This window comes from Calonectris borealis, chromosome 15, assembly GCF_964195595.1.
Source record: "Calonectris borealis chromosome 15, bCalBor7.hap1.2, whole genome shotgun sequence".
NCBI lineage: Eukaryota > Metazoa > Chordata > Aves > Procellariiformes > Procellariidae > Calonectris > Calonectris borealis.
In genome coordinates, this window is record NC_134326.1 from 4733733 (window position 1) to 4757515 (window position 23783).

Consider the following 23783-nt stretch of genomic DNA (forward strand, 5'->3'; position numbering starts at 1 on the left):
GTTGACAACATAAATGAGACTATCTGATGTGTACTCGGTAAAGTGAAGTAGCTAAAATACTTAGGAGTAGTTGCTATGAGAACTTTAAAGCGCTCTTATGTTCTGGGTTCAGTATGCAGACTACCCCCAACCCATAAAAAAGAAACGATAGTACTTTATTAAAATACTAAATTTTATTTTTTTTCCACGTACATTTAGTCTCCCCACCACTTCCATTTGTCTGACCACCACCACCACCATGCCTTATCAAAACATTCCATACATACTTAAAATGAAGCTGAGGGTGGAGTCCCGTCTTTAAAAACTAAACAGGCATTTTGGACAACACATTCTTGGCAAGGTAATCTGGATGACATTTATCAGACACGGTAGGGAAAGCTCTTTCAGCATTTGTAAAAAGGACAGCCAAATAATGGTTACAGAAGTAAGACTGCAGATTTTAATGAACTGTTTAAACTGTTTTCTTTTCTTACAGAGTCTGTCTCCACTGCCAGAGAGCTTGAATGACCTGGAAGTGTACACAAAAAGTTAGAAATTGAAATCCATTTTTCTAATTATTTTCAGTTTACTATCGCCACTTACTCCACAAAATATTGACATTAAATTACAACCAAAAATGCACTCCTTTCAGAGAAAAATCAAGTGGAAAGCAAGACGTTAGGTCCTTCTGCTAGGAGACTGTTATTCACTGTAAGTCACAATAGTCAGAATTCAGTGAAGGTAAGTGAGAGGATGGGTGTGGACCAGCTAGGCAAATATTGGCTGAACTCTGCCTACCCTGGCTAATGTCAGACCAACTCCAGTAGCTGAGGCTAACTGCTTTTAAACATTCTTTCAAGAACCTATCAATTTGTCTATCAGACAAGTTTACTCTGAACCACTGAAGGAAGCAGGAAAGCATAAGGAATTCTGTCACTGGAAGAAAGTTTTAACTTAGAGGAATTTTGATAGGGAAATCTAAGACACATTTTAGCCTAGTGTATGTTGAGTAATAACTAATTCAGAAACTTGCTTCCTGATACCACCTTTTGGCTTGCCCTCTTACAAGAGTTCAGTTGACTTTGGGAGAAAATGTAGCAAGAAAGCCATAATCTCAATCGCAAAACAGTTCCCCCTCCCAGACACCCTCCCCAACAAAAGGCTGAACGGCAGACTGGCCTAGGTGGCCAAACTCAGCAGCAAGGAAAACCACAGCTCATTTCCTTAGCCAATATGGTGCCAAAAGGAAAATTCTGTGGGTTTAGTAAGCAAGAGATAATTTACCAACCATATAAAAGCTGGAAAAATGTAATAAAATATTAGCTTTCCTATCTAAGCCAACTAAACCCTTAAAACCGTTCCCATTTATTTAATTTGAAGTATTGTTCGTGGTTTGTAACCCTTTTGAAACAGTCCAAAGCTTGTAAAGATTAAGAAGTGGAAAAGAATCCCTAAGTCAGGTTATAAAAGTTTTTGGACTTTATCAAGTTCCAATAAATTCAGTTACCTTCTGGTCCTCCGTCCTGAAGCAATTCTTAACATAGTTGGCAAATTTGGGTTCCAGCTTAGGAAGGGAAGAACCCTATTTTGAAAAAAGCAAGCTTTAGGTGTATGCAGGTCATTTAACGATTCCAATAAATAACTTATGAAGCTTAAACCCTTTGCAATACATATGGAATTTTACTGAACTCACCTTGCAACATCTCAAACCAATCTGCTTTTAAGCCATTTTAAAAAGTTTGCTTCTCTACAGTACCCAGGTATTTCTCACAGGAGTGAGTGCCTACGCACCAAAATGGCTGTACAAGCGTCTTTGCTCATGCTCAAAAACGTAAGAGCAAGCGTTCACCACTTAAGATACCCTTGTTTGTAGTCAACATTCATAAGCTATTCAGATAAACCAGAACTAATTCCATTTTTATGGATTCTTACTACAGCATGCAACTTGAGACATTACTATCCTTCACAAGTAGGTTTTCAACTTCAGCTCTCTAAACTAAAAAATTAACTGATCTCCCACCTACCCTTTAAGACTCATTCTAATACATTAGTTCTATGAATTTAAAGAACTGTTTAGAGACGTTTGCTTGTATCTCTGAAATTGTCTTTGTATGTACTCAAATGTACAAAGCAGATTCAGTAATTCATGCATCTAGGTTTATCTTCACGTCTTCTATCTCCAAGCAAAATAACACAGCACACTATTTTAAGAGACATCAATTTACACTCACATGCCCCATGAGTAATGTTTTTCCCATTTTTCAGGTGCATCAGTTGAAATATACCTAGCCAATTATGACAGTACACTTAGCTGCTACTCGGCACATTGCAGAAGACAGCAATTTTATGTTCAAAGGAAACAAAGCTACATTAGGAATATCTGAAACTGCAATACTGCAACCAAAAAGCTTAGATTTGGACAATGCCTTACCCCTTGGATCTGTCAAGTACTGATGCTTTTCTATTAGCTTGCTGACATCTACGTACTACATAATACAGCAGTTCCACTCTAATAATTTAATAAAGTGATTTTTTTTTTTAAAGCTGCTAACTTGCTGGCTGTCAGCTAGAAGTGCTATTGTATATGGCAACGCACAAACCTTTTGCCTCACTAAGGTATGCTCTAGCACCATCTTGGAAAACATTGAATTAAGCTGCCTGCTATTGCTTCTACGAATTTGTGCTTACACAGCATTTCCCAGCAAAAACTCCTCAGCAACAGAAAGTATATTCTAAAGCTACTTGCCAGTTATCTGGTCTGCATGCTTCCCTCCATAGGGACATCTGTCTACTGTGAGCAGCTCAGCCACTTCTGCTTACACTGCAGAAACAACACTGATCGCGGCTCCTCTGAGTCATGCAAAAAACCACCCTAGCATCCACTAGATCCAAGAGGTTAGTTTGACCTAGCAGAACGATACCATCCATCACTGTCAGGTTCACAATTTAGGGATATGCATTTTAATCCTGATCACAATCTGTCGTCACTCCCCCTGCACCCACTCTATATTGAAACACTTTTTGTCTTACACTTTTTGTCTTATTTTGCATTCCTGGGACAAAACTGCCTCAAAACATTAAGAAACTAAGCAGAAGATAATCCTAGATTGCCAGTGTAAGGGGGGAAAAGTTTATAATCTCAGACTAAACTAAAAAAAAAAAACCACACAATACACAAAACAGAATTCTTCGTAACACTGACATCACTGTAGGCTTTAGCCAAAAATAAGTCTCCAACAGAGAACCTGGTTCAGTCACAAATGAGCATATGATCTATAAGCACGCTCCTGAGCTAGTGAAGTAAAACCAGAACTCTCATAGTCTAGATGTCAGGTCCTCACTACCACCTATTCCGCAGTACACGTGTGTACTGAACTTCACCCCTAGCTAGCACACAGGTTTCCAAACTTGGCTAAGGGGGAAAGAATTGCTACTACCTGCTACACTTTTACCCAACCAGCCTATAACTAAAATGCAATCTTCTTTTTTATACTTAAATAGCAGCTAAGAAGAATACTCATATGCATAACCTTGAAGTGCTAGTCAAAGCTGATAGCAACCAAAAGCCGAGTGACTGCCCTGTGACCTTCAAAAGATGAAACATCCATTGAGCGGAGACTCAATTAACCCCAGATCTCCAGTTCAGAAAGCAAATCCTTTCAGGTCTTCGCTGATTCACTAATGCATATCACAAGCACCTATCTCCCCCTTCTGGAAGTTATCAAGCCTTACAAGCATCTGGATATCCAAGTTGGATAGTGCTTTAAGACCAAGCAATTCCAAACATGTGAAGAACTCTGCTTTACTCTAGTTGCCTAAAATAAAATGCGTACACTAGTTAAGACAACTTTAGAATAAATATCACCCAAAGTTTGCTGCTTTGTTTATTGTTGTTTTGTTGTGGTTTTTTTAAAAATTTTAACTGCAACAGTTCACTAAGAAATACCAAATTACTAGACACCACTACTGGAGGAACACAAAAACAAAGTAGGTGTTTTTGTTTCTCCTCAGTACAGAGGCTTCTTTTTGTCCCAAACAAGTTTTCATTTCTCTAAGCTTCAACATCAACATACTCTGATAACAGCACAGCAATCGGTGACGTGCAACCATTTCTTAAAAACACCCAATTCTTCTGGTATGTGGAAGTGTAAAAATAAGGCTGACAGACCTGAAGTTTCTGAAAACTCACCTTATCTATGGACGCTTGCATTTTTGCTTTAATCTCCTCTAGCGACAGAGGGACTTTTGGTGTTTTTGGAGTTAGAGATTTATCCTTCTTGGAATCTGGAGTCTGAAAATTATTCATTTTGTTAGGAACTTGCACATACATAAAGCTGCTTAGTATACAAGATCAAGTTTTCTAAAAACAAGAATATTAAAACCTACTGTAGAATTTATATGGAATGAAAGAACTAGCTATTACATAAGCTTGACAACTACAAAGCAACTGAACAAGAAAACTGTTAGTTCTCAAATGGAGCAGTTAAGTGAGACTTCCTTATTAGCAGCAGCCTCCTGTGGTACTGCAGTTGCCACTCATCCTCTTGTACAAGCAGCTACACAAAAAATAGTCTTGTGTTTTAAACCGTGGGATCACCAATACTCACAAGGGACAGCATGTCCAATTTCGGATCTTGGCTGTTGTAGTTATATATTGATCACTATAGAGTTTCACAGGGGAACACGAAGCAATGAACAGTATCCCCAGCATGCTTCATATTAAGATTCAAAAACCTAACTTAATGGTTAGTACCTTATTTAAAGTTACCATTAGGCAAGAAAACTAGCTTCCACACTAGAATAAACATTTGCTTTACCCATTTGTCTTCACTCACTTTTGATTTAGATGCTGGTGTGGATGGCTTAGAGTCTTTTCCATTTTGCTTTGCTTTCTGCATATTTTTTCCTGAAGCCTCACGGACAGGCTGAAAAGAAAGCACTTAAGTTCATTTCCCATGAAAAACTGCTAATAAACGTTAAGCTCGTTAACATAATACTCAAGACTTAGTGACAAATACATACTATTTAACATCAAACAAAAAAGTATTCTCATTGCCCATGCAACACGATCAGAGTGCATTATTTAAGCAAAAAGCATGTATGCTACAGGAACTCAAATGAAAAATTGTTGGTGCAGCACAATACATAACATAGCCAAGATCAAGTTTTGTTATGATGCCATACAGCTATGTGGGACCTCCACTACATTTTCCTTATATATTACATCTTTCCTTACATATTACCATGCAGAATTCTGGGGGCAGATACTGCATCAGACTAATTCTAGATGGCACTGCAATTCCAAGATCTGAGTCAGTGCTACTTGTTTTTTGTAACACAACCATTACCTCTTGTTTGGCATTTCATACAAAAATATCATCTGGGATGTCCGTGGGCAATGCCACTTGTATATTTAAGAACTGGATTCTTATATTACTATATAAATCACGGGATAGGATTTTGTTCAGCCACGCTAGATTAGATGGCAGGAAATCTGCAGTTCAGATTGTCTTTACGAGGCCTTAAACTATTGTGCACTATCACCTATAGAAATTCATTAGGACAGAGCAGCATATAGTGAAGTAAAACATTAAATGTTTGCTTCTAAACAGCAGATATGTAAACATAAATTCAAGCCAAAGTACACAAGTTCAAAAAACTACTACCTCTACCTCTGCAGTTGCCAAGTCGTCTTACAGTTTATTTTACCACCAGGTGGCACTCAAGGGTTGATGTAATTTCACATTCAAGCACTTGGCTGCCTGAAGTGAACCTTTTCCAACAGGCTCACAGATTTAGATCGTTTTTATTGAAAGTTAGGTTGCTATAAAGACCTTTTTCACAGCATGCAGGACTAACTGAAATGGCAAAGCACAACCCACATCTTTGAGCAGGACTTTGTTTGCTGCCCGACAGCCATACATGAAATCATACCAGTCTGACAACTGCACGCGCGCATACGCGTGCTGTTAAAAACCCAGCCACTCCTCCGCAACAAAGTAAATACAACATGGATTGGATGCGCATTCACACTGAAGTGTTCTAATGTCTATTAGAATTTCTTTATACAGACTAAGCTAAATCAAAAGCATCCCATTCACACATTCCAAATAGCTGTGCTTAAACTCATTGATTTAAGGGACTATCTGCCTATTACTGTCATCCCTTGTATTGATATCTAGTCCATTATAAAACAGAACACTGCCCAAAGACAAGGACACTTCAATTACCTTCTGCATTACAATAAATGCAGAGTTCAAATCTGAACAGCTATCTCACTTATGCAAACACAGTTCTCCCCCACAAACACTTCTGCTTTAGGGATCTTCATATGAATCCTCAAAGATGACTCAAAAATCAGGACAGTTAATTAACACCTATTATTAAGTTAAGAGGTGTTAGCACTCGCTCCCCCTGCCTGAGTAAACTTAGCTGAAGATATTAAGTCCATCTGGTGTTATCACTCACTTCCTTTCAAGTTCATTAAAAAGGCTGTTTAATCCTTCGTGGGTGAAGTGAAGATGGTCACAATGTGTGTGAATATATATATATATATATATATATGTGCCACTTACTTTCTTCATTGGTGTTTTAATTTCTTCCTCATCATCCTCTAAGTCATCCTCATCACTACAATTAGAAAGTTAGTCACTCACCATAACAAGATTCATACAGCTTTAACCACATCAGGAATTAGTCTTCCCTCCCCCCCTCCCAGTAAAACGTTTTATTCATGAAAGAAGCGAGTATAATCTTCCAAAGTCTACCTTATACCTTGTTTTAACACATGGCGAGGTGTTAGGCCAAATACTCTACTTACTACTGCTAAAGCAGTTAAATGCATTCCCTTCTGTTTTAATACTGAAGGCACATCTTATGGCTTCCACTACTATAATAAAGAAATTCTAAATTTATTAGAAGTTAATGAATTACATGAAACTACGTTTTATATCCCAGTATGACATATTTGAGTAACACTAATTTAGATTGCATTGTGGAGATAAACTTGAGGTAATTCTGCTTTTTTTGTAGCCAAGATAAAAAAGTAGCTTCCTCACTTAACATGTAGTCATGTCACACAATTCATATTCTGAAGCAGTTAACCCTGTATTTCAAAGTACGTTACCGAAACATGAATACATACTCATCATCATCCTCCTCATCTTCATCATCATCCTCATCATCTTCTGATAATTTTGCTTTTTTCTTAAAAAAGATCAAGTATGTCAAGCGTCAATACCATTTTGTCTTAATAAACAGCAACCTTGATCCAAAACAATTTGTGGCATAATTACAAGACTATCTTCCATGAATTTAGCTAAAAATCAACAAGTTACAGCTGACAAGTCAAATGCTATTGACAAATTTACAGCATGCTCTGAGGATATGAACCTTTCCTTCTACACTAGAGAGCTTCAATCAGCATTTAAATTCTTGCAGTACACTGATGTTTATAGTAGAATCTGCACACACTCAGTTACTGTAGTGGACAAAACTTCCACATAAAAGTAGCCTTCATATTAGCCCCCTCCAGCAAAGCTTTGGAAACTATCTGTACTTAAGGACACTTCTGTAATTTAGTACTTGTCAAGACCCAAGTACAAAATAATCCTTCCTCACAGATGTCAACAGACCATGTATTAAGTAAATCACAGCAAGCCATCTAACTGCTTACTCAGAGGCAGTGTTAATACCAAATCAAAAGAAAATTCTGCAGACAAGCTGATTGAAAGTATATATACCTGTGGTGTTTTAGCTCCTCCTCCACTTGCTGGTCTCTTTGTTGAAGTGTTCACAATTTTTGTATCATCTTCCTCATCGTCTGATTCTGGTTCTTCCTCTAATGCTGATAAAATGATGGCAATGTGTAAAAAAACCCCACCTCATTTAACAGTAGTTAAAACAACATTGCTAGTAAGAAAAACGGAAGATATCACCCACAACTAAATAGGCACAGTCTTACTGAGGTGCTGAATTGACAGGAGGAAGCTTCCTACTAGCAACCTAACCACTGAGATCAGAAACTTTTCCAGTTGACTGTATGCAGATACTACTACACTGAAATCCAAAATGGATACCAACCATACACTGCCTGTAACGCTCCTCACCGAAAAGAAGCCACATAAAGTCAGAAATAGAATTTTCTCCATTTCTAAGGAGACACATTTAAGAGAACTTCTAGAGAGAAAGATCAGTTTCAAAGGCAATTCTACAAAGGAGAAGGCTAGTCCTGGCTTAGTTTTTAGTGCAAACTCAAGACTATTTCATGGGCAGTCTTGTCACACTCTCAGCTAATAACTGAGACACTAACACCGGGAACCTAATACCCATTTTTAAGAGGAGAAATTAGAATTCACATTGCAAGACTGACAAATTCCCCTTACCCATACAAAACAAGAGGCAAGAAAAGATATGCAAGCATTCCTCTGAACTCCTTTGTCCTACAGTTACCTTGTGCTTCTGAGGACAGTGAATTAAAGATGCAGAGGGTCAGTATTAGAGATACTTGAGACACCAGATACATCACCCAGGTTCTGTGGGTGCTGACAGGTAGCAAGATCACGGATTAGTAACCAGAGTAACACATACCTACGAGATGTTGACCACTGACGTAAACGGGCCCTGAACCACATTTCAACCTCAAGACCACCGGTGGTGTGATCTCAAAGCCACCTAATGAAACCTAAGGAAAAAAGCATGTTATTTATGCAAATGTTAAAGGCAAAGCGTGCTTAACAGACAATTCATTCAAATGAAACCAAGAGCACCAACATCTGTAGACTCCAAGTCTCCAATACCCTTACTCTAAGTTTCCATCTGACAGAATATTCTGGAAGTGCTTAGTCAATTCAGGGTCAATACGCTACAACAGGGTTTACTACACTCTTGTTGCTTACCGTAATTAAAGCACACTTTTCAAAGCCAGACCAATCCACATTTGTTTCTACTCATCTTGGCAGCCATGCCAATTTGAACATTATCCATCACACCTGCCCCCAGCATTGTGCAGTTCCACTTGTACATCAGCAACACTGATTCAAATTACATTCCAGATGGCAGGAATGACAAGTAGGGTTGCCCTTAAATCCAGAAAGGATAGCAGTCATCTTTAGAATCTCTCAAAGAGCTTGGGACCTGCAGTAAAATTAATTTTTCTCATCCCAGGCTCAAAGAAAGCAATGCAGGCTGTAGATGCATCTGCTTGCAAACGCATACATTTGTATACATAGAGATGACACCATAATTACTATCGCTTCTTTAAAAAAAATGCATAGTTTGAACAAAAGTCTATCATCTCCAGATGACTAGAGTAAGACTGCTAGGCACAAAAAACAATATTCCTATTTAGCTTGTATTTACTACACATGCCAAAACCAACACTTGTCTGAACCCACTGACCACCGTGCAGTTTCACTAAAATTCAACCAAAACCTCTTCTAACTTGTCTTTCTCACCCGAGACCCAATTTACAGTAAATTTTTCCAAGTTCCTGTACTTACCGTAGGCTGCACCGACATTTTCAGAGATGCCAGTACTACTTTAATAGGATTGCCTTCATAGTCCAATGCTTCTGCTTCTACAACGTGTAATTCGTCTTTGGCTCCAGCCCCTAAAGTAACCTGTGAAGTAAAGAACAGTGCGCATTCTGAGAATCTTCCCAGATATTCTGAAATCTTTTAAACCCCATTCACTGTTCTGCATCTCTTCTCTCAAGACCGAAGTTTGTATTTCTGACTGCTAATGATTCACTTGCACTCCTCCCCGAGTCAGTGTCCTCTTTCCCCATAACACTGGCACTTACAAGATGCAACTCTAGGCATGTGCTTTGATGAGAGTGAAAAGTACACCTTTTGCTACTGGATTATTGCATTGAAACAGGTCAGTGACAAGTCCAGTCCGCACTGAAGCTGGCCCAAGGGAAGAAGTATAAACACATGCCTAGAGGAAGGGAAACAAACTGCTATCACTACTCCAGAATCACAGCCTCTATCCTTCCCCTTCGTGCCATGTTTCATCTGCCAACTACTTAACTACCACTTACACTACACCCTTTTTGCTTACTTGACGTTCAATGAGGAGGTAAGCCTTAACAACTGCTCAGTTCAGTACTGTCATTTATGCATATGCCTTCCACACTAGTTCACCCAGGACTGAGAGCTGCTGTCCCAGAGCGTTTTAAAACTCAAGTGCCTGGATTCCTTACACTGGGTACAAGTCTGGCACTTTCTGAAGATTCAAAAATCATAGCTGCAGGGAGGCAAATGAGTGACAAAACATGGGACAGGCCTGAAATTCCAGTTCTCTGAAGCTCTGGCATCTGCGTCAGGATTACATGCAAGACCAAGAACCCCTTGAAGTACTATAATCATTCCCGAGACAAGTGAACAAGGCTTTCTGTTTTCTTTTCCAATGCCCATGAAAAGAAAGCTTTCCATCCTCCATGGAAGATGTGGGTGTGAACACTTCAAGCAGAGGCATACAACTCAAATTTCCATTCTCCAAGAGCTGAGTTTTAGGCAGGCTGTAATGATCCAGACTGATGAAGATCTATCAGACTGAAAGCTGAGAAATAGGTTATTGGATTCACTACTCCTGGCAAGTTTTGTTACTGTAGATTTAAAGAGGTGAAATTGCTGCTCTGATCTTACCTCTCAGCAACAACACTGAATCATTCAGCTGGTGGGACTACCCAACAGGCCAAGAGTTTAAGAGCATGCCCTCCACCCCAGTTACTCCTGCCATTTGCACCAGTTCAAGCAATACTACGGCACTTGTGTCTGGCAAGTATCCATTCTCGTGCTTTAATTTCTACACTGAAGGAATGCACGCTAACAATAAATAGGTAATGAAGCAGTGACCATCCCTCTTTATGTTCTCAGCTATCATTAGTAAGACATCTACAGAAACCCTCATGCCACTTCCTACCTCTACATGCATCAATCCTTCTCCCCTTTCACTTTTATGCTTTTTTCTCCCCACTTCTTTCTGTACCTCATACCCAAGTCCATTGTCACGTGTACCTGAACTGACATGTGTCAGTCAATCTTTATGTATCTAGTCTTTTATCAGGTGCACAGATCTGTCACCAGGTATTTGCTACCTTCAGACTTTGTCTTCCATCAACTCCTTCCTCTGCTTGCCAAGGCATTTTCTGTTTGTAGCTACTTCCAAGATCTTCCAAGCCTCTTAAGACTTGTAACTTGTTATTTCAAACCCCATTTCTCCTGTGTATCACCTTTTGTCTTTAAAAAGACAGGTTACTGAATTAGACTTTTTTCCTACAACCCTAAAAACTAAGTACTGGTATGCATTCATTCTGCTTCATCCCCCGTGAAGAGCACACAGCATCGGAAGAGATGCTATTTTCCAAAAACAGGATCTTTGGATAAAGCTATACCACTCGAGTATCACTCAGTGACTAATTTCATCTGCATGACAAACTATGAGTTCTCACAGCTATGAGAACTATCCACATGAACTTGTCCTATACATACTTCACTGTTATATTCTTCCCTCAAAAGAAATTCTAATTAAGAACAAATTACTCGTTGTCAAGTCCAGGCTGTAATTTTCATAAAATGCAAGGACTGAAGACACATGATTCACAAAACTGTAATGCCTATATTAAAGTGTTGTAAGTATCACTGTGAATAAGTTTGGAGAGCATTATTATGCAAGTCTCCTGCAGGAAGCAATTCTGCTGTCAGAAGTAATCCACAATTACAACTCTCTTGTTTCCAAGTATCATCAAGGTATCTCTTTGTATTTAAATAAACACAGTCATAAACCATGAAGTAAAGCGAGGCTACAACTCTTCAATTCCTTGCCTGTGAAGTTGTGGCACGTTATCTTTCTGCTAAGCAGAAGTAATGTGCTCAGCCCAGAACAAAGGCCTTGAAATACTGTATCTTGCTTGTGTGGCAGCAGAAAGATATAAGGACACAGCTAAGAATTCTCAGTGTACAGATCCTGACTTCCAGGAGTATCCTGCTCAGTGAGTCTGTTAGATGAATTACCTGAATGAGAGACAGCGTTTCCCAGTTACATCCTTAGAGAGGACAACACTAAGGTAAATAAATCAAAACATAATACCACCCCCGCCCCCCAATTTAGATTTGGTTATTAGCTGCTTATGGAAAAAAAAGGACTGGAATTATGTTTGAGGAACATATGGAAAAGCTTTTCAAAATAAAGTTTCTAATAAAGTCTACTAAAATGTGCCCATCCATGATTCGTACAAATCTATCCTCCCCCTGTGCTCCTGCACTATCTGAACTATTGCATTAGAGATGTCAGTGTATATTCTGGCCTTTAACTCCGTTTAGTATACATTTATTAACTGTGAATTAATTTTTAAACTTTTCCAGCCTCGCATTGCTTGCTGTAAACAACAAAACACTAGTGGGTATTTTAAACTTTTTTTTCAACACAGCAAATATTACGTGACATGGTATATTCCACTCCTAATAAGAGCTTATTATGTGACAGATTCACATAAAAACACTTACCACTAAAACAAGTTTAAGGAAATAAATTTACAGGTTTAAAAACTCACTTCTTGCAACATCGCACACCACTGATGAAAAATATAAACTTAAAAACCAAACAATACTTGCCGTTCTCAAAGACAACTGATGCTCATTTTCTTCGTCATCTACTTTGAACTGATACTCCTTATCTGCTTTAAGCTCGCAGCCTGTGAAAAGACCATTTAATTATAAGCATACCGTTTCATTTAGACGCAGGTATTTGCTAACCACTCATTACTTTAAAACTTGCTGCTTCAAGGCTCTGTACTTGCACCGAAAACCACCAGCACTCCAGGCACATGAGAAACACGTGGGGTGGGGAAAATCCCAGGCGAGTCCGCGGCCTACTGCCGACCACGCAGCTCCTAGCGTGGTCCTTTCAAGCCCATCCGATGTAAGACCATCCACGTTCAGCGTCCCCCGCGCTGCCCGGGGGTATGCCATCTCCCGGGACGCCCAGCGTCGGCGGCCGGGCCTCCCCCGGGCCGGCGGCAAGCAAGGCGCGCCGCGCCGCGGCCCCACCGCGCTCCACGTGCTCCACCTCCCGCCGCGCTGCCATGTGCTCCGCGGCCGCCCGCGGGCTGCGCGCTGCCAGCGCGCCCGCGTCCCGAGCAACGGGCGGGGAGGCTGGCGGGCGGCGCGGGGAACAAAAGCGGGCCGGGCCGGGCCGCGCCGCCGCCACGTGCGAGCAGCGCGCCACGTGCGGCGCGCGCCGCGGGGGAGCGCGCGGGGGTAACGGCCGCGGCCGCCGCGCGCCCCCTCCCCCGACAAGACCCTCCCCGCCCCCCGCCCCACTGAGGCGCGGCGCAAGGCCGGCGCCAGGCCGCGGCCCCCACGCGGGCCCCGCCGCCGCCCGCCCGGCACCGAGGCCTGAGGGCGCGGAGGGGAGGGGCCGGCAGGCACCGGGAGCGCGGGCCGTTACCGAAGAGGAAGGTCTGGGGGCGCAGGGGACCCATGCTCTCCATGTCCATGGCGCTGTCCTCCATCTTCTCGGCCTGCTCGCGCGGGAGGAGCGGGGCGGGATGCGGCGCTGCGGGCGGACGCGCACTAAAGGAAGCCCCGTGCCCGCCCCCCTCCCAGATATAGCCCGCGCGCTCTCGCGAGACCCGCGCCCCGGCCACGCCCCCTCGGCCCGCCGCACCGCCTCTGCGCACGCGCCGCCGCGCGCTCACGCGGAGGGGGGCCGCGAGCGCGGCCCGTGGCGCCCTGCGGCGCGCGGGGGGCTGCGGCCATCACAAAATGGAGGCGGCCGGGGCGGCCTCCGCGCCCACCGGAGCGGCTGCGGGCCCGCCGGGCCGGGCCGCCTCGCCCGCGGGTGGCTGTTCTCTCACGCGTGGGGCCGGCGTGGCCTCGCCAGCACGCCTGGCGGGGAAAAGGTGGCGGGCGCCGCCCACGCAGGTGCCCGCTTGCCGCTATCACCTGAAGGGACCGGCCAGGCGGCGGCGTGAAATGGCTGTCCGCGGGCGCGTACGGCTGCCGGGCGGGAAGGGGCCGACGCCGGAGGGTCCTGCGGCCCAGGGGAGGCGCAGCCTGGGCGCTCGGAGGCTGGCTGCGCCCCGCCGCTCTCCTCGGGTGCCTCCCCCGGCCGGCCGGCTGGAAGGTGCTGGCGAGGGCGAGGCGCCCTGCCTGGCGGTGAGCGGGACGGCCTGCCCGGGCAGCTGTGCCGGCAGCGGGGTGCTGTGGGCAGCCTCCCTCGGCCGGCCCTGCGCCCAGCACAACTCACGGACCCCGGAGGCTCCATCACCGCCCTACAGGCCAGGGCCTTGCTAATCTCAAAATTACTTTTACCTGAACACCGGCTCTTCAGAAATAAAAGTATATAGTCTCTTAGTGCTCATGTCTTGCCATTAATTTGAAATGTGTAGTTTGTATTCATACTAGGTGCATTCATATTCATGAAGTAAGAAAATTAAATTCTGTTGCTGAAGATGAGACAAACAAAAAAGAACTGACACAGCAGTAAAATAAATCTGTCAAAACATGGCATTCACCTTCTTTCTCACTCTCCCACAAAGCTCACCTCTTTGAAAAACGGTAAATACAGTTCCACAGTACATACACGTCAGCTTATTTTCAAATGTAAAGTCCTACTTGCAAGATACAATTAGTTTTCCAATTACAAGGTTACTTGAGCCGTGGGTTCGCCGGGATACGTCCTCCTACAATCCTGTTAACATTAAAGCAGATTGTCTACTGAGGTGCCGTCGAGTGGATTGCCACAGGCTAACTAAAATGCAATAAAATCGACTTGTGTGTGAAAACAAAGTCTAGGAATAAATAGTAGTGCAGCTTACCAGGTGAGCGAGGAAGGGAGCTGTGGGAGCCCTCTTTTAGAGCCGCAGGATCATTTCGGCTGGAAGGCGGCTCTGGTCCGGCACCCTGCTCACGGCAGCACCAACGTGGGCCATGCTGCGAGGGCTCCGCTCTGCAGTCTGAGCCAGCTTGCTACAGCGGAGCAATAACTAATACTAATTACAACTGATTTGGAAATGCTGATACGGGTTAAAATTAGTGGTTTTTTTTCTATTTCTCATCTTCCTACCAGCTCTTCTCTTTACTTAAATATAAGGTGACACACTTGTAGCATGTATTTCAGCAAAACCAGAAAAACTAACAATCTTTTTTTTTCTTCCTTTGCATTCTATAGTACAGACATTAATTTGCAACCTGTGCACCACTTGTATGTGTAGAAATAACTCCCCAATGGATGTCAAAGTCAAAAAAGAGGAGAGCAGAGCGATCACTTCAGCATCATGAACCACCCTTCCCATTTACTCCACTTAAAATCTCCCTAGAAAACCAGAAAAGGAACAGCATTTATTTCATTTTCTAACCTTTGGTTTGGTTCATTTCTTATTATCTTTAAGAAGCAATTACTTCTAAGGGTGGCCTTTAATGTAGGAAGAGTGACAGTTTGGCAATGCAGCACAGAGAAGATACGCAGAGGGATTCGTGAAGCGGCAGAGGCAGGAGAACCCACTGAGCGTGGTGGCTGGTGTCACCGGCAGAAGAAAGGCATCATTAACTGATCAGACATCTCAGCCAAGAAGAGCCGTACAGACGCAGATAAGACATTTGTTTGATTTGGCTTGAAAATGGGAACTAGTATCAAAATTTAAAATGAAGTTTTGGCATGACCCGCATGACAAACAAAGTGGAGCGGGAAGGTGAATACTACATGGTGATAGTGAAAGAGGCTGCAGCTGTTTGCACGTACATTTACCTGGTGTAATGCCAACAGGAGTACATGGATACTGGTCAAACCCGCCCAAAAACCTGCTCCACGCAGCACTTAGCAGCTCACAAAGCAACTGCGGTTACAGAAGTCCACCCAGCGCTGTTGAAGGGGAGCGGTGCAGCCACAGCATGTTCTTGTGCGTACAGAGTCGCTTTTAATTCAATTACGGTCTTCCATTACTGAGGAAATAAATGTGGGAGGAAACAAAGGACAGACACAGAGAAGCAAAACAGGGGTAGGAAGTAGGAGATATACGCTTACTGCATCTCGTTTGGCTCCGTAGGGCTTTAGAAGGGCTGTCATACATCATGACATTTATTATTTCTGTCATGTACTAGGATGAGAAGTCCATTACAATATCGATCATTTTACTCTGCTCAACTCTACGCTATGTAATACTCAGCATAGCTGAAAAAGCTTACAAGTGATTTAGAAATAGCTGTACAGAGAGAATTGAGGAAGAAATCGGAGTCAACATGGTTCCCCTTAATGGAATTCTCTTTTCAGTAAGCTTTTACAAAACTTAGGAAATTGCATTTTAAACACGGTTAAAGCCACAGCACAGGTGCAGTCAAGCAATCAGAAGCTGCAGACACAATAAAGATTTCCTATGCAATCTTAATTTACACGGTGACATAATGACATAATCTTCAGCTGTGTTGCCCCATGGCTGTCACAGAACATCTTCACCAGGCTCCTCCTCCTTTCACCACTCAATAATTTCTGCCCCAATGAACTCAGGGCCAAAATCTTAAAAGACATCAAAATATTCACCCTTCCTTGATATGAAAAAGACCACTTGCAAACCTGAAAATCCAAGTATTTCAATTTAACCTGAAATAACCGCGGATTGCAATCATCAGATGGGGCAGCACAAGGGAGGCGCTAGCTAATATTATTAATACGCCATTAGCAATACCAGCAGGAGCGGCACGCTGTTGCAGCATCGCAGCGGCAGCAGGGACAGAGCTGTCCTGCAGGGTGTCAGGCCAGCCTGTGCCCTAAGCACAGGTGAGAGCTGCCCTGCCCAGCGGGGTTGCTTTCAGAAGACTTCTCCTTGGCGTTATAATTTCCCTCCACTTCCAGGTGGGTTTGCAGCCAGCTCAGGACAGGGAGATGTGACGGAAGACCATCCTTACCTGGTTGCCTTCTTTCTTACCTGCAGTCTGCTTTTTATTGCTGACCTGCCATGGGTGGACACTAGAAGTTTTCTTCATCGTTCTTCTTTAATGTACTGTTCCATCCCCAGCTTTGCCTGTAACACATTATGTATGCAGAGCAGCATGAAGGTCTGCACAGAAGGTCCTTCAGCGCTGGAGAAAGCTGCAGACTGGAAGGGGAGCCAAGGGAGGCATGACAGCACGTGCTGGTGCTGCTCCATCTCTTCTATATTCTTGCATATAGCTTCCAAGGGATCCTTCTTATGTTAGGGCCCGCTTTCAGACGTTCTTCCCTAAAAGGGAAGTTACACAGATAGATTACACCAGGCGTTAGCGGCACAAGAGTAAAACTTGAGATAGCCTGAAATGTCTCTTTTTTTTTTCTTTTTTTTTTTTCTTAAATACTGTAAAAGCCATACAACAGACACAGGATCTAAACATTTGGTATGAATGATCAAGCCTTGAGTATGGGATAATTGGCTCTAGTTTAGAAATAATACAACATGTACCTGAATATAGGTCCCTTAACAAAAAGACATCAAAATTGTACGCTTGGGTGTTTTTGCATGCGGCTGAGGTTCAGATATGGCTCTACTCCTGCCCAAATGGATGGTACTAGCCTGGATCTCAGCCAAGTGTTTGCAATAGTAAACAGTAAAAGTCGGATTTTTGTGGTGACTTGGACCATACCAACAGGTCACGGGCCAGGATACGTACTAGGGTCAGGGCTCTGAGTGTCACAGGAGCTAGATGTTCGAGTACCTGGGTTAGCATGGCCACACGTTGGGGACGGAGGGAGGAAAGAAGACGGTGTAAGAAGGATGCTTCTCCCATGGAGTTATATGACCTGATGCAGGGATGAGCTGTCTCTACTTGCCTGCCTTCCTGCTGGACATGCGTTAGAGCCATACCTTTAAAGAAAAGAGGGAAAAACTGGGTACCAGATAGAATTCAAGGGGAAATAGTATCCTGAACATTTTCACCAGCCCTTGCCAATATTCAGGACAGTCCTTACCAAATTAGAGTCTCTGGTCCTTAAACAGGATATAATCAGCAGATAAACTGAATTCTACCAACTTCTGTATATTGTGCACATACTGCTTTGCAGCAACATTTTAGATCAATGTGACAGGTTGTCCCTGGCTGGACGCCCGGTGCCCACCAAGCTGCTCCATCACTGCCCTCCTCGGCTGGGCAGGGAGGGAAAACATAACGAAAGGCTCGTGGGTCGAGATAAGGACAGGGGGAGATCACTCCCTTCTTCCCAGGCTCAACTTCACTCCCGAATTCTCTACCTCTTCCCCCCGACTGGCGCAGGGGAACGGGGGTTGCGGTCAGTTCATCACACGTCATCTCTGCCGCTCCTTCCTCCTCAGGGGGAGGACTCCTCACACTCCTTCCCTGCTCCAGCATGGGGTCCCTTCCACGGGGTGCAGTCCTTCAGGAACAGACTGCTCCAGCGGGGGTCCCCCACGGGGTCACAAGTCCTGCCAGCAAACCTGCTCCAGCCTGGGCCCCTCTCTCCACAGGCCACAGGTCCTGCCAGGAGCCGGCTCCAGCACGGGCTTCCCACGGGGTCACAGCCTCCTTCGGGCATCCCCCTGCTCCGGGTCCTGCACAGGCTGCAGGTGGATATCTGCTCCACCGTGGACCTCCATGGGCTGCAGGTGGATATCTGCTCCACTGTGGACCTCCGTGGGCTGCAGATGGATATCTGCTCCACCACGGACCTCCCTGGGCTGCAGGTGGATATGTGCTCTACCGTGGACCTCCATGGGCTGCAGGTGGATATCTGCTCCACCGTGGACCTCCCTGGGCTGCAGGGGCACAGCCTGCCTCACCATGGTCTTCACCACGGGCTGCAGGAGAATCTCTGCTCCGGCGCCTGGAGCACCTCCTCCCCCTCCTGCTTCACCACCCTGGGTGTCTGCAGGGTTCTTTCTCTCACATATTCTCACTCCTCTCTTCTGACTGCTGTTGTGCAGGTTTTTTCTCCCTTCTTAACTATGTTATCCCAGAGGCACCACCAGTGTCGCTGATGGGCTCAGCCTCGGCCAGTGGCGGGTCCGTCTTGGAGCCAGCTGGCATTGGCTCTATTGGACAACAAGCTTCGAGCAGATTCTCACAGAAGCCACCTCTATAGCCCCCCCACTACCAAAACCTTGCCACACAAACCTATCAGCACTCCCAGGTGCTGTTTCCTCCCCATGACTCCAACGCATGTCTTATGCACAGATTCCTTCTCCACCTGCACTGTTTTCTGGATTTTTTTCCTGGAAAAATTGGCCCTAGAAGTCAACATACTTTGAAACTTTCTGTGCCCTGCTGGTTCCAAAGGTGAGACCACGTCCCAATAGAAAGGAGTAGTAAAAGTTTGGAGTTGGTGGGGCTGAGATGTCTCAGGAAGGAATATGGCAGTGAAGAGCTCCGTAAGCCATGTGCATGCGAAGCTGGCGAGGCAGACTGCACCTTACCTTTTCTGCTACTCTGTTCTGGAGATGCCAGATGCCCTTGCCCCATGAGCTTGTCTGCAATGCCTCCCCCTGGAATATCATCTGCCGCTGTGCACTACTACTATACCTGTTGCCAGCCCACGGCACTTCTCTGCTTGTTAAAATCAGTGAGCTTGATCCCAAAATGATGCTCCACATCACTGCAGACGTGCATGAACCCTGCTGACCACCTACAGGCAACCAAGGCCACGGAGATGGGAGCGAATGCATGGTACTCCACATAGAATCATAGAATCATTAAGGTTTGAAAAGACCTCTAAGATCGAGTCCAACCATCAACCCAACACCACCATACCCACTAAACCATGTCCCTAAGCGCCTCATCTACACGTCTTTTAAATACCTCCAGGGATGGTGACTCCACCACTTCCCTGGGCAGCCTGTTCCAAGGCCTGATTTCAGTAAAGAAATTTCTCCTAATGTCCAATCTAAACCTCCCTTGGCGCAACTTGAGACCATTTCCTCTCGTCCTGTCGCTTGTTACTTGGGAGAAGAGACCAACACCCACCTCGCTACAACCTCCTTTCAGGTAGTTGTAGAGCGCGATGAGGTCTCCCCTCAGCCTCCTCTTCTCCAGACTAAACAACCCCAGTTCCCTCAGCCGCTCCTCATAAGACTTGTTCTCCAAACATAAAAGTAGCCTGTTCTGGTGGTCACTTTTCACATCTACTTCTTCTGCAGTACAGGCTTTAAAATATCCTCCCCCATGCCCCATGGTTCCTGCAGGCTTCTGGAAGGGCAGAGCTAAGGCCATGGGGTGGGGCCACAGCACACGCTTGTCCAATTCCTGATTTTCCTGTGTTCATTGTACTCCTTCATCTCTATAGGTCCACTGTCAGAGTCTGAAGCGCAGGTCCATTTGATGTTTGGGAAGCGTGTAAGATGCTGTCAGTCAACCATAATCTTGGGCAGATGCTCTGGGTACAAGTCCAGGAGAGAGATTTCCTCTTCTGAGCGCTGTCTGTTCTCATTTCAAGATCAACAGCACCATCTAGTGACCCCAAACCAGCTTCCTGCATACCTGCCTGCCTTCCCTCCCACATCGCATACATTCCTCCAGGTCTCCCAGGTTTGTCTGTCTGTGCCTATCGACACCTTTCCTGCTAGAGGGTTGCTTACGAGAAGGCCTTGCACGGTGGAGGCTGAGGGCACTCAGCCACAGTCACAGACCTCTGAGCTGGGATGGGATGATCCAAATTAACTCGCAGGCCAAGAAACATCACTGAGCTGTGTGCCAGACCCCATTTCACTCAGTAAGAATCTTTTCTGCCTTCCTGGGCACCTCTCACAGCTTCCACACTCAAAAGACATCTGCTCAGGGAAAGAAAATAATCCTCCCTTATCCTTCCCTTGGTTCTCTGCTGTGTTTGACCTTGCTCACATGTCGTGTAAGGACCTCAAGCACACCAGTCAAAGGTCATGTTTTGTCCCCAAGATCCCACTGGAGTACGTAGCTGATAATACAGATGTCAAAAGAGTCAAAAGCACGGCCAACATTATTTCTGGTCTTTCAACGTAGAGCAACAGGCAGCTCCACATCTCCAGCGTGCAACAAGCCCTTCTGTTCCTCTCCCCATCACCCCTCCCTGCAAAAAACCCACATAAAAGAAAAAAATCTGCAGAATCCACACACAAACCTGGAGAGGCCGATGTTTCCTTATCATCCCAGCTCCTGCACTGCTGCATTTCACCTTCTCCGCAACAGTCTCCAGGGCCCCCATGCTGAGTATAAAGACAGAAGGACGTCATGTTGATGGCAGTATCATTTCGTGCCTCCTTTTTTGCCAGCCAAGACAATGTGCAAATTTTAATCCTCTCTACTTCACTACTGCAGTCTCTCAGTTCCTTGACTCTTCATCAGGGCACTTTGCAGTCTGAGGATGCTGCAGGGAAGGAAACAAAAGGACGCCAAGTTTCTGACTGCTCATGGTAAGGAATTTCGATGCATCAAGCACCTCCTCCAGTGTCAAGGTCATGGCCAGGAAAGCCAATGTGAGGTACGTGTGGTGAGCTCTTATACTTCTATTTGCTCGTTAGGCTAAAACAGGCCCATGTTCCCGGCTTGTGCTAGAGGGCACTCTTAGAAGCCAGGAATCTGGAGCCATGTGGTTACACACAAGGATCTGGATCGCAGCTCTCAAGTTTGCAGAGACGAGCCTGGGAAAGGTCTTTCAAAAGAAACCGCTTCAGAATCATGAAGAAGAACAAGAGGGATGTTTAAAGCCATCCCCCTAAATCAATTTCTTTCCTGGACTTTACTGAGCTTATCTAATGTCAGCAATAGTATTAAACCATTCTGCATTCGGGGTTATATTTGCCCAGCTGGGGCAGCAGCATGGGGTTTTTAGCAGCAGCATTCCGGGGTGGTTTACTGGCTCCTGCACACAAAACACCCTCAGTTCACCTTATATGCTTATATATAGATGCTTATATGCTTATAGGTTTCTGGAGGCTTTTGGACAAAGATATTTACTGAACAAATGAGCATTTATTGTATTTTCAAACTACCGCTGTAAAAATTTTACGGATGAAACAATGGGCTCTGGTCTGATCTCTGATCACAAATATGACTGTAGAGATGTAATACACAGCTCTGTGATCTGTCTGAAGCACTGCAAAGGTCAAAAAATCAAATTGAATGTTAGGAATCATTGGGAGAGAAACAGAAAATATCATTAGGTCAGTGTATGAGGGCAGGATACAACCACATCTTGACTACTATAGGTAGCAATAGTCCTGTTGTGAAAAAAACACAAAATAAAGGGCTATTCAATAACAAGAAGCATGGAGAACGAGAAACAACTGTCTGCTGTCTCTCCTAATACAAGAAATAGAGGGCATAAAATGAAACTTGTAGGTGGCAGATTAAATAAAAAACCCGAGGAGGCAGATCCTCACCCAACACGTAGCAGAACAGTCCCTGCTGAGGACACCAGAACTTTAGGTGCATTGGACACACATCATAAAAGAAAAATCATTCAGAGGAGGGTAGACAAAAGACAACGTTCTCTGGCTCAAGAAGTCCTTGAATGCCTTGAGAAGATATTCTGGGGAAAATATCACTGTAATCTTAACCTGCTCTCATACATTTCGCCCAGTCACTGTTGGCAGCCAGACACTGGGCTGGCTGAGCATCTCATCTCAGCCAAACAGGGAGCAGGCGAGGGGCTCCTCAGCCAGGCTCAATGCCAGAAGTTCCAAGCAAACCTGCAGCTCAAGAGCCCTTCGACCCAGGCTTGACTCCAGCCCTATATACGCTGCAGTGCTGGTTACAAGACCCAGAGCCAGAATCAAGTTCAGTTTCGAGGCTGATCACACACTGCACTGGGGTTTCAGGTCTAGCAGCAGAGGTTTAGGATATTTTGGCTGGCCATTTCCATCCAGGCATAGCCATCTCTGACAATCCCACAGTGGGAGACTGTTTAGTTATGGCAGGGGCTCCTACGTGCTTGTACTATCACCTACATTGGAAACCTACTGCAAATGAAGTCTTTGTGTTTTAGTGCTGCTTTAGCAGCAGGTCAAGATGGAAAGGTGACAAAATATCACATTATTATCTCAATGCTCATCCTATAGTGGGGAAAACTAATCCCCAGAGCAGTTACATACAATGGCAAAGTTACCCAACTCCCTCGGCTCCTGGATGACACAAAGGAAAACCATGTGGACCTCCTGTTTAATTCTCTGCATTTCCCATACCAGTTGGGAACTCTGGTCATGAACGGTGCATGTCTGTGTGGCCCAGACTTCTAAAAAGCAGGTGATGGGTTTACCAGTGGTTGGGGTTCTATGGGATGTTGGTTCTCAAAAGAATGTAGAACTTCCTTTACAAGAAAGAGGATTTCCAGCTTCCTCAGGAAGAAAGAGGTGATTTTTCAATACTTCTTCAATTTCATCTAAAATTCGGAAGCCTAAGTGCTGACAGCAACATCAAAATAAGAGTTCCCATCTGTCTTGTACTGCACTTTTCAGGCTTTAGTCTATTTGCAAATCTCTAACAAGTCGCTGCAGAGCTCTTTGCCTCTGTGCCAACATCTTTGTTTTGTTTTGTTAAGTAAAAACGTTAACTGGTCTGACACAACCAGATGTACTGCACACATCTCAGCAGCTTCCTGCTGCTGCTGCCAGGTTGGGTCCATCAATTTCATTTGCCTTCATTGTGATGCCTTTTAACATTTAATTACAAAGCAGCACTTGTCAGTCACTTTAGTTATCATCTGCCATTTCTGTCACCTCAGCAAGAGCCCAGAATCCCTCCAGCTTCTTCACCAGCGGGGTTTCGAGGTGGGAAGGTCTGTCCCAGGAACACCTTTAATAGCTAGCTGTTGACAGATCAGTTAGCGCTTGGCACTCCCAAAGTTAG

General features: G+C 44.6%; 1 protein-coding gene across 1 annotated transcript; it reads right to left on the minus strand.

Annotated features, from left to right (window-relative positions):
* Positions 1-151: 151 nt before the first annotated feature.
* On the minus strand, positions 152-13619 carry NPM1 (nucleophosmin 1). Its single transcript, XM_075164083.1, has 11 exons — positions 13432-13619; positions 12597-12676; positions 9480-9599; positions 8569-8662; positions 7722-7825; positions 7124-7185; positions 6555-6609; positions 4815-4904; positions 4169-4270; positions 1487-1561; positions 152-508 (listed from the first exon to the last, which is right to left on the minus strand). Exons 1-11 carry the CDS (start codon positions 13493-13495, stop codon positions 470-472), a joined length of 885 nt encoding a protein of 294 aa, XP_075020184.1. The 5' UTR covers positions 13496-13619; the 3' UTR covers positions 152-469.
* Between the last annotated feature and the right edge of the window lie 10164 nt (positions 13620-23783).